At 33.1% G+C, this 14,861-nt stretch overlaps 1 protein-coding gene across 4 annotated transcripts in view; it reads left to right on the forward strand.

The window, feature by feature from the left end:
- Positions 1 to 14,861, forward strand: part of LOC118199566 (telomerase protein component 1-like) — a 507,852-nt gene that overhangs the window by 239,324 nt on the left and 253,667 nt on the right. For all 4 annotated transcript variants that reach the window (XM_085808431.1, XM_085808432.1, XM_085808434.1 and 1 more), the window contains 3 exons: positions 763 to 924; positions 4,010 to 4,186; positions 11,668 to 11,910. In XM_085808431.1, coding sequence (XP_085664557.1) covers positions 763 to 924; positions 4,010 to 4,186; positions 11,668 to 11,910 — 582 coding nt within the window. The remainder of the gene's footprint in view (positions 1 to 762; positions 925 to 4,009; positions 4,187 to 11,667; positions 11,911 to 14,861) is intronic.

Here is a 14,861-nt window from a genome sequence, read left to right on the forward strand (position 1 = left end):
TCATATAGTTTGTTTTATGTTTGTGACATTGTATGCTTATTATAAAAAAAAACAAATCTTACATACAATATAAGTCAATATTTCAAAATGGATATTTTTATATTGCTCGAGTTAAGGAAAAACTGGATTTGATTTTTGTGATGGATATTTATTTTCCCAAAACAGGTAGCAATTTTCTTGCAATAAATTATTTCTTTTCATTGAGGCTATGTTAGGTCTGTTTTCCTGTTCATGATTAATTTTATCTATGGTTAAAAACTTGACTAGTCTCTACTTTAATTTATGTTAAGCAAAATTTCTACTTTACTGGAGGGAATAATGTATTAATTTATGAGGTCATTTTTGTATTTTAATTTAAAATACTTTTTATTTATAACCTGGCTCAGGTTTTTAATGAAGAAAACTTTCATTTCTTTCAATAGAAAATGACAAGCAGCGTTCATTTTAGCAGTAGTATTTGGGGTATATGTTCCAAACATCTATTCTCCATAGTTGGCATAAATACAAAAAATAGTTTGTTAAAGAAAAGCTCTTTTAACTTAGATTAACATTTAAGATTATAATTTTTTTTTAAATGACAAAGAATACAAAATGTCATAAAGTAAGGTAAATGTTTTGAACTTTTTCAGTCATTTGCTCTGTGTTATTTTTTAATTGTTATTTCTAAGATATTTATGGAAGAAACAAAGTTCTAAAGCATATTTTCACTTATTTTAATATGAATATCAGATACATCTTAATTAGATAGTTTTGTTCCTACAGATTTATAGCTGAGAGATCTACTGGGGAGCAGCTGTTGTACATTGATGGTATAGATGAAAAGTACAACCTTACAGACATTTCCAAATGTGAATCAAAGAAGTTAACTGTTGATAAACATCTTGAGACAAATACAGTTATTCCTCTTCAGCCTAAGATAAAAAAGTGAGAATGCAACACTTTTCTTCAAATAACATTATATGTTATAAAACTGTTTACATTATAAAACTGAAGCACAAATATTCCAGATAATCGTTTATTAATGACAAATGTCATTAAATGCTTTTGAGTTTGCTATTGCTTTCTTCATTTAATAATGCACTCTCTTTAAATAAGGTATGCACATCATTTATCTTGAATATCTAGGTATCATGTAAGTATCCATTTATGAGTACTGGTAACCTTCTTTAACACAGTAGATAGATTCCTAGAATACGCCATGTTGTATGAGACCCCAAAAAGGAAGGTTATGTTTCAAAACTTATTAAAAACATTTTTTAAAAGAATTCTTCATAAACAATTTTTATTAAAAATATATATGTATATACAACATAAAAAATATTACATATTTTAATTTAATGCAACTTTAATAAATTTCTTTGTTGTTATTGCTTAGTATAATCAACTGAGAACGTTTTCTCGGTGGAATGAATTTGCTTTCATTTTAATAATATTTTTCTTCATTTGAAGTTCTGGCATCTTCTTCCCTCTTTAAAAAATTAGTAATTTTGCTTTGCTTGCTAGTTCTTACCAAGTCCTTTTAAATTTCTTGATATTGAGCTAGATAGTTTTGCAGCTCCCTTTTGAATTTTCGGCTTCTTTCAGTGAAAGGTCTGCATTCAAGAAAAATTACTTGAAATTTTTCAGCTAAGCTTAGGCCTTCTTTTAATTTTTTAATGTTAAATTATTAACTGCACAATCTTCATCATTGCTAGTGTCCTCAGAATCGATTTGATTTATAGCTTTGATGCCATTTCCATCAAATCTACTTCATCAATTTCTTCTTCCGCTAATAAATCTTGAACGTCCTCAATAGCCATATCCACAAAACCTTCGCCTCCAATTGATTTACCAAGTTCTAATATGCCACCAATTTCATTTTCTGGTGATTCACACGTTTTCTATTTTAACTGAAGAGGGCTATATCTTCTTCCAACATGCATTTAACATTGATGCTCTCAGCTGTTTCAGCGACAAAGATATGATGTTGATACAGTGCTTGATTGAAAATTTCTTCCAAGCTCTCATTACAGTAATTGGTTTTTATTTGATTACATTTAAAATGCACTGTAATGCTCTTCTTATGTAATATGTTTTAAAGGTATAAATAATACCTTGATTCAAATCTTGTGTGTGACATGGAGCATTGTCTTTAGTAATAGCGCCTTGAAGCTCACATTTTTCAGCCTTAAATTACGTTCAACATGTGGCACAACACAATTAAAAACCAATCTTTAAATGAATTTCCAGTTACACAGGCTCTTAGATTTTCTTACCGATATTCCGGTAAGGTGTTTTTATGTATGCCTTTTAAGTGCACGAAAATTTAAAATTGTATAAACCAACAAGGGTTTTGACATGAATTCCCCGGACTCATTACTGCACAAAAGTAGCATTAAACGATCTTTAGACACCTTAAAATCTGGGTGCAGTTTTTTCTGTTTTCGGTATAAAGGTTCTACTGGGCATTTTTTCCCACCGAAGCTCGGCATTTCATCAGCATTGAAAACTTGATCTGCTGTGTATCATTGCTCTTCTATAATATTTTGAATTTTTTTGGGATGGGTCTTAGCAGCTTCATAATCATCTGATATGGATTCTCCTTGAATTGTTATGCTGTAGAATTGCATTTCTGAAATTTTCGAACCAACCTTTACTTGGCACAAAATCTGGGTTGGCAAAGGATTCTCCATGTTTTTAAAGGTGCTTGTAAATTTTGAGTGCTTTTTGTTTAATGATCCAACAAAATTCTTTTTTGACAGCTATCATCAGTACAAATGCTGAGTGCCTTTTCCATCTTTTCAATTATTGGTGCCTGGGGGCGAGCTGCATGTTTTGCAGATGTGGAAGATCCTGCAGCAACTGCACTTTTTATTTCTTTTTCATTTTTTTTAATAGTCTGGACTGCTGCTTCATTCAGGTTAAGATGTTTTTTCCAATGTGAGATGCCTTTTCTCCTTTTAAAAGACAATCCAAGATTTGTATATTCACTATTAAAGAAATAAATTTCCTCTTAAACGTTGTTTTTTTATCTTTATTAGACATGTTTTGGCACTGAAACTTGATATCTTAAAGATAGAAAAGTTATTCTTTAACACACCGTGGCTTGATGCAGACTGCCGACCAACAGTGTGAGACACTTTTGTTTTCAGTCCAGGAAGATGCAGAATTCAACTGAATTCAATTCATAAGAATTCAACTGTCGCTTTCCATGTGGCTCGTGTCTCTGAGGGCATTTGTTCTTACGGAAGACAAAATGGTAAACAGGTAGCAGGACTTACGAAACAAGGATTCTTATATGTTAAATGACTCTGTGGGTGCTTTGCTGAATATAGAAAAACTTTGCTCAGAGATTGTTAAATTTCTTTGGATTTCTTGGGCAATTTTTCTTAATCGTATTAGAACGAAACTGTGTTATAGGAGGGTTCTCGCAATTAATGAATTGTGTTATAGCAAAAACGTATTACAAGATGCCATGTTGTTGCAGGGTTCTTGTAATTTATGAATTGTGTTTTAGTGAAACTGTATTATGGGATGCCGTGTTGTAGCAGAGCTACCTGTACTTTCTGTGAAACATGTCTGAAAGCTTAGAATTATCTCAGTGTTTTTGCATAACAAAATTTGCTTTTTATATGCAAAATTTATTATTAGCCTTGAATTTTTGTATCAGGAAACTGCATTATTTATTCATCCAAGATTTAGAAAATTTTTTGTCTTCCGTCTGATATATAAGAAACATTTGTTTTACTTGACTTTGTCTATAGCATCTGATTTCATCTCTAGTATTATTATGATAGTTTAAACATTATGGATGCCTTATAATTAGTTGCCATTATGAAAAAAATTGACATTTCATGATTTGGTTGCATTTTTCAGTGACTCCTAACAGAAAATAACAGTTTTTATATTATTTCAATCATTGATTATTTTAAACATATTTTACAGGGAAGTTTTCTACATTATGTTTTCTATTTCAATATCCTTTGTTATTTGTTTTGACCTCTAACTTAACTCATCTTTTATATTTTAGATGGCATACGGTCCGTATTTTCATCTCTTCGACATTTAAAGACATGCATGCTGAAAGAGATATGCTGATTCGTTATGTGATTCCAGAATTAAAGAAAAGAGCATCATCTATATGCGTGAAGATAAATGAAGTGGATTTGAGATGGGGTATTACTGAAGCTGACTGTTCTACAAAGCGGTTTGTCTCCTTTCTATCACCAATTCATTACAATTATAAGTATTAATGGCACAGATAAAATGAAATCACTCAAAAGTAAACTTGTGCACTTAAAATTATTTATTAAATTGGTAGAAATTGTGCTGTAGTTTTAATGATATGAAATCGTAGAATATAGTAGGATTAGTATTTTTTCTTATGTTTGGGATTTTCATGTATCTTACGATTTTGTAGTTTCAGCAGTTGCAACACTTTCATTCAGGGACAATGTAGAGAACACACAAATGCAATAAATGTAGATACCAAATTAAAAATTGTAGCATATGTTTTTTCCTCATGTTAACATCCATAAAAATAAGATGTTCAAAAATAAAATGCAGATTACTAAACTTTTTTCGTGATGAATAAATTCAAATGGGGAGGGGGAGACTTTCTATTTTCTGACCTGAGCTTCTTTTTCTGAGGCAGAGTAATAAAAATATATTATTTTTTTTAATTATCAGCAGGCTGTTTTCAAAAGCATTGAAAATTAATGTTCGAAATCATTAGAGGAGGGAATTTATTTTTTAACCCTAGAGTACTAAAGGCCAAAAAAATTGTGTTCTATTATACCATTGAAAAGTTTACAGTGCAACATATGTATGCATATAAATTTACTGGGGAACAATTTGTAACACAATTTCTGTTGCTTTGATTTTTGAGTTGTTTTAGAGTTAAATAGGCATGTTGATTTCAAAACTGTAGTTTGTTTTCTTCTAACCACATCAAGTTTTATCTTTACATCTTGTTTGAATGCGACCACTTTCCATGGCATTGAACATGGATCATATGATATATGGCAGTTGTAACATTCCAGTCAAAGGATAAAATCAGTACGTTTGTCAGCATGCCTATTTTAAAGTTAAAATAGGTGATCAAGATAAATCATGGGCTTCTCACAAAGTGTGCAAGCAATGTGTCGACAGTTTATGGATGTGTTTCCATTTTGTACACCTAAGAGTTGGTGGCAGCCCAAAGACCACTCAAGTGATTGTTACTTTTATATAGTGAAAACATCAGGATATAATAAGAAAAACAAATGTAAAATACAGTATCCTAATTTATATCATCAGCTGTATGCCCAGTGCCTCTCACAATAGAACTCCCAGTGCCATTTTTCAAAGAATCGTCCTCTTTGAAAATACAGGAATACAATTTTGGTGACTATGAAATTGACCCCAATGATTAAGATTTTGAAAGTAAAGATGATTCTGTTCATAAGGGATTTGACTAGCATGAGCTAAATGATTTGGGAGCTGGAGAAAAACTTGCTTGCTATCCTACTTTGGATCAAGAAAATGTGCATTTCTGCAGTACTTTTGAAGTGATGGTGGATTTGTGTATTGCCACATGTGAGTGCCACACAGAGTGAAGTTTACCTTGACTTGTTAACTCTCTTATTCATTCTTACTTTCTAGAATAATAAATTTACTTAAATTACTTATCTAAAAATTTTAATGTATGTTTTATGTATGTTTGTTGGTTTCTATTTACCTTCTATGATTTTCCGCGGCACAGGGTTATTTTGTTAATTTTATCACAATGCAAGAAAATTTGTGAATTTGTAAAAGAATTCACATGTAGGTCATAGCTATAACTTACTACTCTGTAGAGTATCTTGCTCACTGTTGCAGGGTGCCTCTTTCTATGCGACATAAAGGTTGAGTCGGTTTAATTTTTCCGCCAGTTAACTAATTTAACCTATTCTGGTACACTTATTTAATTGCATCCAGAACATATGAATAAAACTGTTCCTTGTAAATTTTGGTAAGATTTCGTTTATATTTATATTTTGTCTGACAAAGAAAAAGTATCCCGTATCTTAAAATGTTGACATTATAGGCAAAAACTTATGTTAGTTTTGGTTTCATAGGCCAAAAGTTTGTCAAAAACAAGTGATAGATCTAAGGCAGTGAAATTGCTATTCCCTATCGTATAAATTAAAAACATAGTATGTTAAAGTGTATTTACTATTGATAAAAGATATTGTTTATTATTATGTAATGATTTTTGGAAAAGTTAATAACATATAAATACATCTTTTCATCTTTCCCCCCCCCTGGTTTGGGAACTTCTTGCTTTGGCAGTAAGGAAGAATGGAAATTATGCAAACTCACAAATTTTACAAAAGTTTCTCTCTGACCACAAATCCCTGCTGATATAATTATAGGGCGAAATTGCCCTCAGACCTTAGTTCTATAAGCTGAGAACAAACACAAACTTTGTACAAATGACCATCTTCATCCCTCATATTCGGGTGCATCAGTCTTTCCACTGGAAGTTACTAGTTTCGGACATGTTTGAGCCATTAATATTAGGCCCATTATGTTAGGCACAGAATCAGTGAATATGACAGTGCTAGAGTGACCACAAAAACTTACCAACTAGCTCCCAAGTAAATTGTTGTAAACTTATTGCACTAAAATTTTAGCACTAGAGGCTAAAATTTTGAAATGTCAGTGGGGACTTTTCTTTCCTCAACTTTCATCCATATGTTTGCCTTTTGTGAGAGGTATGCAGTCAGAAATTAACATGGATTTTCAGTCTTACTTGTTGCTAAAATATAATGCTACAAGATCAAAACAATTTTCTGCTGAAATTATGGTTCACTTTTTTCAAAAGAAGTATTGGAACTCCCATACTTAGTGCTTCAAGTGGAATTATGACCAATCTCAAAAACTAAGAAGTAAAAAAGCCCAGCTCCAGCAGTGGCTCCAGCTCGATTTGTGCGCTGGATATTATTGTATGTATATGAGTATGTGATAGATTGAATGCATACAGAACTGATGATAGCTTGATAAAATTTATTTTACCATAAGCAATGTTTCACAGTTCTGGAACTTTCCACAAAAGTGCTTGTAGAGCTCTTCACAGTATCACAGAGCGCAATCAGAAATTCCGCTTCAGACTACTAAGAACATTAAACAAAATGCAATGCTAAGTGCATCTAAAGAGTGAAAATCACATGGAGATATCTCAATACTTCAAACTCACACTGAAGTAAACAACAGCTACTCAGAAACAGATGTTCTCTCTGGTCTTATATAGTTTTCTCCTGACACCGAGAAATTTTTAACACCTTCCACTTTGTGAAATTACTTGAAGGCATGTGAGGGCCAGATACAGTTACAGCTATGTAATAGCATCAATTCCAATTATGCAATTACAATACCCATCACAGTTAACCAAAATCTCGCCAAATGGTCGCCATGTTTGGCGACTTTTAGTGATTTCTTCCTAAATTTGGTGACAAAAATTAGTTGCCAAAACCATCACTAGCATGGCGATATCTCACCAATTTAGCAAGATAGCCATTTATCCAATATTAAATAGACTTACCCCTATATTCTTACATTTCCTGCAGTCTTCGCTTCTTTAGATTTTTATGTTACATTATATGAAAAAATACTACAATTTAGCATATAATTTTTGTAAAATTATTTACATATGTACGAAATTCGTAGCAATATGCATGGATTAAAATGTGGTTAAATCTCAGAACAAGTCAAACATCACATATTTCTGATTTAATACACTAAAATGCCACTGGATTAGGAATACCTGGTTAGTAATGAATTGTTGGTCATTTCTTATTAACCCTTTGCACTCAGGGCCTGCGTGGCGCACCAGCAACTCGAGATGTTTCACAGCCTTTTTGACATATTTCATACCAGTAACTTAAAATCATTACACACACAAATTAATGTATAAAATTTGTATATTTCATCATTTTATCATTTTACATATCTTTACACCTTTATAAACATAATTTCTTAAATATTAGTCTCTGTAATTTTGCTGTGTATGATATTTCATGTCACAATTTCCAAGATGCATGCCTGGCTTGTTGGGGCAAGTATTACAATAATATGTCTTTTGATGCCTTTTTCCAGATTTATTTTTCTGAGAACAGTCAGGTATCATTTTACACTTCATAAGATTATACAGAAAGAGTGTAAGAACTCGCTTCGAAGAAACTAAATGTAAACAGTTTTCGCATCAAACCAAGTGGTGAGTGAGAGTCACCTCTTGAGTTGCAGTATCAAATCACATGGTGAGTGAGAGTCACCTCTCGAGCTGCAGCAACAAATCACATGGTGAATGAGAATCATCTCTCAAGTGCAAAGGGTTAATAATGGACGTCACATAAGACACTGACTGAACAAGTATTCGGTGGTGTTCACAGGTATAAGCTGCCAAATATCCATAAATTAGTTAAGGCTGCTCGGTAGTAGATGACTTGCCTGCTTTTCGAAAGTATCCCAAATGGGCTTAATAGGATACACATTCAGGAATCTTTAAGGCCTTCTCAGCATGGAGAATTCACTGGAATGCTCCTTGAATAAAGTGGGAGCCAACTGGGATCTGTGATAGAAAGAGTTTTACTTCTTGTACACGACATTTTCATCTTAATGGCTAAAAAGCGTGATGGGTAGTAAGTTATTCACGCAGAGGATATATCTACTTAGATGCAGTGATGATGCTTAGTATAAATATGGCACCAAAGGTTTCAAACATTGCCAAGAAAAAACATCCCTCATCATCACTGAGCCATCATGATTTTGTACAGTTACAATCTAGCAAACAGAATCCATGGATTTATCATATTCTTAGCCAATCATCGGCAGGATATAGTCGGAATCAAAACTCATCTCCATGCTATTTGTGTCCGGTCATTGAGGGTCAACATAATGACCTGCACAGTCCATCAACTGACTGTCTGAATGGACTTCTCATTTAGTTAGGTAGTCACCTTAGCTAAGGTTTAGTGTCACATGCAACATATGATATTGCTGAGTCTTCGAGGATCATGGACAATTCATGGCTGCTTATGCCTTGTAGTTTATTTGATTGCTATTTTTTTCTGTTATCTGTGTTTTCCCTCAATACTCTTGACAAGAAAAGAGCCCGGGTCTCAATCTATTTGTGAAATTTAATGATTATGCATCCAGCACTTATTATTTGCCCTTAATAGTAGGCTATAGTTGCGAGTTTTGCACATCATGTTACTTGTAACAGTTGCTTAAAGAGGGCTACAGTTTCAGCTATATATTGGCATATTTCAGCAGCAGCATCCTCATGTGCACAGAATTGAAGCAGCAGTGTCTTGTTATTTAAATAAAACTATCTGTCCATAATTTAAGGGAGCTTAGTGTAGTTGATCTTGCTGAACGATAATAATGAGTGATCAAACCTTCTTTTTCTTTTAGTAAATATTGCTGGTTTGAATATAAACATGGAGAAAACTATTGAAATAGTAGAAACAACTTCAGCTTTTGATGAAAATAATAGTTCTGTTTACATTTTAACTTCAGGAAACAGAAAAAATAAAATCACTAGCATTGGAAAAGCGTAAGTTTTTCTCAGTGTGTAATTAAGTTAATATGACTATACCCAGGAAAGTCCTGTATTATATGCAATAATTTTTCATTGTTTTAATTGAAAAAGGTGCAGTAGGTATTTATGAATTAGGACATTTCTCATATTCCCTATATTTATCATTGTTTTCATCAATTACCAAATAATGGAAAATTTAAATCCATTCTGAAATGAGGAATACTACATATTGCTATTATTGCAAATGTTTCAATTCTAATTGTCATCTACATGAGAAGTAGCTGCAAAAGTTCACAAGGGCTCCTGCCGCTTTTCTTTAAACCTGACCATATAGATCATACATGCAAATATAACCCTGTGCAGATATATTCAGTCTTAAATAGACCCAGGAACACAATATATGATGGAAGAAAAGAATAGGGGCTTGTTTTAGAAAGATTATTTTCTGTCATTATATTTGATGGAAATCAATCTTTTAAGGGGGTGTTGAAGAAAGTTTGGTTTATTTTCTTATGGCAGAGCACTCAAGAACTATCTGCCTGAGGGGAGGGATGACTTCATGGAGGATTTTATAAGGAAAATTGGCTCGTATGCACATTGCACATGGGGAAAACCATGAAAATGCCCATGCAGCCAGCCTGTTCACTGGGATTTGAACATCAGACGGAACTACCAGTGTTCGGTGACTTCACTGCTTGGCTACTGGTGGGCCTGATGAAGAAAGGAATTTCTACCACTGGCAACATTCTAGAACAGTTTGAAATAATGGCCAAATATAAAGTTATGGGGAACAAGCAGTTTTAATGAGCAGCAAATCCTAGAAAACTATCTACATAATTTAACAAGAACTTTGAAAAAGAGATAATTGCTGTAATTTATAAGGAAATTTTCTTAAATGTGAAAAAAAAAGTGTTATCAGGAATGACTATCATTCATAGTTCTAGTTCCCTTTCTAAATTAAGTCACCAAGAACTGCATTTTAAAAACAGTTTTGATTCGATAAGTTTTGATAATACTACTATAATGATTTAATTCATACTATTGAAATTAAATCAAGAATCATAGAAATTCATGTGATAAACATTTGTGCAAAGTGAATGAATCATTTTATGCTGTTAATTGTCTTTCAGAAATCGTTGATCAAATTTGATTTGATTATAATACTTAGGTTTGCATTTTGTTCACTTTATGAAAAAGTAAGTTCGATTGGTTGCTCACTAATTTATATATGTATATGTGAAAAATGTGGCTCTGTAAATACCATTCAAGCTTCGTACAGAAATATTTATCTGTCTGATAAAAAGTAAAAAGTGTCCAATGAACCGAACATCTGTAACCTCCCACTGAAAGAAAAATGTGAATGAAAATTTATGACATCACAACCAGTGTAAAGACAAGAAATTTTATTTGAAACTTATAAATATCAAAGTGAATTAAAGTAATTTTAATATAATTATACTTGCTTTGTTTATGAAACTAGAACTGTTGAGTATTTCTTCAGTTCATGAAGGTAATGTAGTTCACCATGTGAGACTTTTCTGTTATTGCAGCAAATATGATATTTCAACTAAATATTTGATATGATTTCAATTAAACTAGTCATAACTTTGGTATGATTTCAGCTAAACCAGCATTGATTTTTGCGGAACATAGTATACTGCATATGTCATACCCATTATTAATATCTTTGAAAGAATAATATTATGAATAAATTGCAGGTTTTTCAGAGTTTAAATCTATGATGTTAATACCAAATGTATTATAACTCTGTAAGAGTGATTTTGAAAATTTTCATAGTGTTTTCTAGACAGCTGTGTGATAGGTATATGGTTCTTTCTACAGTTTTTATTTACTAAGAGCAGAGCAAAGAAAATTGTTATGATGATTTTATGAAGTAGTTACAGGATACTTCTGCCCTATAGTTGTTTTCCAGGAATTTTCAGACATCTGAGGTCAGAATATGTAATTGTATGTATGCAGGATACTATGATGTTAATGTTTTCCAGTTAAATTTTCATTAGATGCTACAAATGTGGCTTGCTTTTTTGTTTGTTTGTTTCAGTTTGTGTATAGATGAATTACATTTTATGTATTTGATTATGTAAATTTTACTTTTCATGTTCTAGTGCTACAGAGCTGTGTCTCCTTGAAGCTCAGAAATGTGACTACTTTATTGGAATTCTGGGTGAGAGATATGGCACTATTTTTAAATTTGAAACTCCAGATAGTCCAGAATTAAAATGGGTGCAGGATTACCCTTCAGGATTGTCAGTTACTGAGCTTGAAGTGCATGCTGGAGCCCTAAGAGAACCTAAATTATCAGAAAGAAAATCATTTTTCTATTTCCGTGACAATTCCACATTTATTGGGTTAGTAATATGTTCTTTCAAATGCATGATTAAAAAATAATTCCTTTCTCTGATGTATATTTCAAAAATCTTACCACTTTGCATATATTGCTTGTTTAATGTTATTTAATATTAATACAACATTCTCTTCTGTTTAGTAGTAATAGTAATAGACATTATTGGCAAGGAAAATTGTGTGGTAAAGTAAATTTTGCTCATGCTTTCTTCTGAGGTAGAGCCAGTAGGAAAACTAAGAAGGAAAGTTCCACTCAGATACTTGACATCATATTTGTACCAAGTATTTGCATGGGCATCACGAAAAGAACATTTTTTTATTTAGTTCTAAAGTTTACAAGTTATAACAGAGAACACGAAAGCTATGTTTATATGCTCAATACATTTGTTAATTGTCTCAAAACCGTCACTACATTTCAGGTTTATTTTTGAAAGTTTTATGTACTACATTCTCCCATCTTAAATTTAGCTGACGAAGAAATTAAACTGTTGTTGTAGAATTGCCTGTTAAACCTTAGAGTATGCACTTTAAATTGTACTTGAAGTTGTCCTCATACTTTGCTTTCTTATACATAATAATTCATCTGCAGATCAAGAGTTTGGGACTCAAATGCAGAACTGATTTAAATTATTTGCAGCCTCCCACAACTTTAGATTTCTGTCCCTTCAAGTTGGGATTTTTGAGACCCTTAATGTGCTTACCCTTGAAATTGTATTTTCTAAAGAATGTTTCTATAGACCGTTATGCAATTTATTGCCACTAATCATTTTATTTTGAAAAAAGAAAAATTCTAAGCACTATTGTAATTTAATTCATATTCAAATTACTGGTCTAAATAAAGTTATTTAAGCTTAGAGTGAAATAAAAGTAACAAGAAAATCGTAGGTAACATAGGCCACTAAAACACTTTCATAGAATATCACCTTTTCACATGGGTTGTAGGAACTAATTTTTTATGTATTGAAGCCATTTAGTCAATTATTCAATTAGCAAGAAACAGAAAAACAAATCGACAGTGTCTGTCATTTCCTGCTTCTTTTTAAGTAGCAATTTTAAACCTGCATTGTATAAACTACATTTTTTTAGCCTTATATAATGTAATGAATGAATGGAACATATACAGGGGTTGGACAAAAATATGGAAACACCTTTAAAAAAACATGTTTTTTTGCTTAACATGGTGTAGGAAACCCGTTGGCATCCAAAACAGCTTGCAGTCTTTTCGGAATGGATAAATACAGTTCCTGTATGTTTGCCAAGGGAATATTATACCATTCTTCCTGCAAAACGGTGGCAAGTTCAGATAACGATGTTGGTGGTGGATAACGAGAACGCACTTTCCGTTCCAATGTAGACCACAAAGGTTTGATAATATTCAGGTCTGGTGACTGTGGTGGCCAGGGGAGATGGGACAACTCATCCTCGTGCTCAGAAAACCAGTCCTGGTCAATGTGAGCTGTGTGAACAGGGGCTTTGCCGTCTTGGAAGACACCATCACCATCGGGGAACAAAGTTTGTACCATGGGATGAACTTGATCGGCCAAAATGTTCACATAAGTTTTGGCAGTCATGTGCCCTGACACAGTTATCATGGGGCTAGCAGAGAACCACGATATGGCTGCCCAAACTATAACAGAACCCCTGCCATGTTTCACTCTTGGCAACAAGCAGTCTGTATTATAGGCTTGAGATAGCGTTCTCCAGACGTAAACTCGGCCAGAAGTGGGAAAAGATGTGAAAGAAGACTCGTCAGACAATATTACTCGCTTCCACTGCTCTATAGTCCAGGTTTTATGACTTAAACACCACCTTATCCTGTTACGGGCATTAGCATCACTGATGAGTGGCTTCTCAATTGCAGCACGGCCAGCAATTCCCTGTTTATGAAGCTCCCTTCTAATTGTTTTGGTACTCACAGGGTTCAGTAACACAACATTCATTTCAGCAGTAACTTTTGCAGCTGTGGTCTTCTTATTTTTCATCACAATTGCTCTCAATGATCGTCTGTCATGATCACTCAGGACACATTTTCATCCGTGCTGTGATTTAGCAGATGATGTTTTTCCGCTTTTCAAATATGCGGAATAAATCTTCGATACAGTACCTCTTGAAACACTAAACACTTTGGCTACCTTGCTTACGGAAGCACCTACCATACGTGCTCCAACAATTTGCCCACGTTTGAAGTCTGTTAACTCTGACATTATGCAATGACAACCTCACATAACAGTACTCCAACAACTGAACTGTTTAGCACATTTACGAAGTTGTATAGGTGGCGTCAGTAGTCAAAAATGCCAGCGCCACCTACATATTTCATTAAAATCAATCTTTCTTTTCAAACATGCATTTCACAAGGTGTTTCCATATTTTTGTCCATCCACTGTATGTCCCAGCCCATAGAAAAGGATAAGGATGAGTGTAAATAGCGTTGCCAAAAAGTACAAGGAAAGTGGACAGTGGAATTACGGAATTGAAGAGATCTAACACATTACAGAACAGAAGTGAAAGAATTTAACACTCCCGTCAATTGTGTTGTCCATAGAAAAAATATTAACTAATGCAAATCTGTTAAAGGTTTGCATGAAAATCTTACCTTTTATATTGAGCATTTCTCTTTTAAATTTTACTTTGGGAATAGCTTTCATGAAGATATCTGCTAGCTGCTCTTCTGATTTCACACACATTATAATGACAGATTTGTATTCATATTTTTCACGAATAAAATGGTAGTGTACATCAGTATGTTTTGTGTGTTTGTGAACTATAAAGTTTTTGATCAGTTTAATAGCACTCTGATTATCAAAAAAGATACAGTACCCTCTTTACACATTTCACTTTCACCCACATCTCGCAGAAGTTGGCACAACCACAATACTTCTTTCCCTGTAGCTAAAGCTGCAATATAATTAGCCTCAGGGGTAGGAACATTTGATTACTTTTGACTGCACTAAGG

The sequence above is a fragment of the Stegodyphus dumicola genome, chromosome X1 (assembly GCF_044657685.1).
Source record: "Stegodyphus dumicola isolate Sdum_Otavi_A_Nest chromosome X1, ASM4465768v1".
NCBI classification, from domain to species: domain Eukaryota; kingdom Metazoa; phylum Arthropoda; class Arachnida; order Araneae; family Eresidae; genus Stegodyphus; species Stegodyphus dumicola.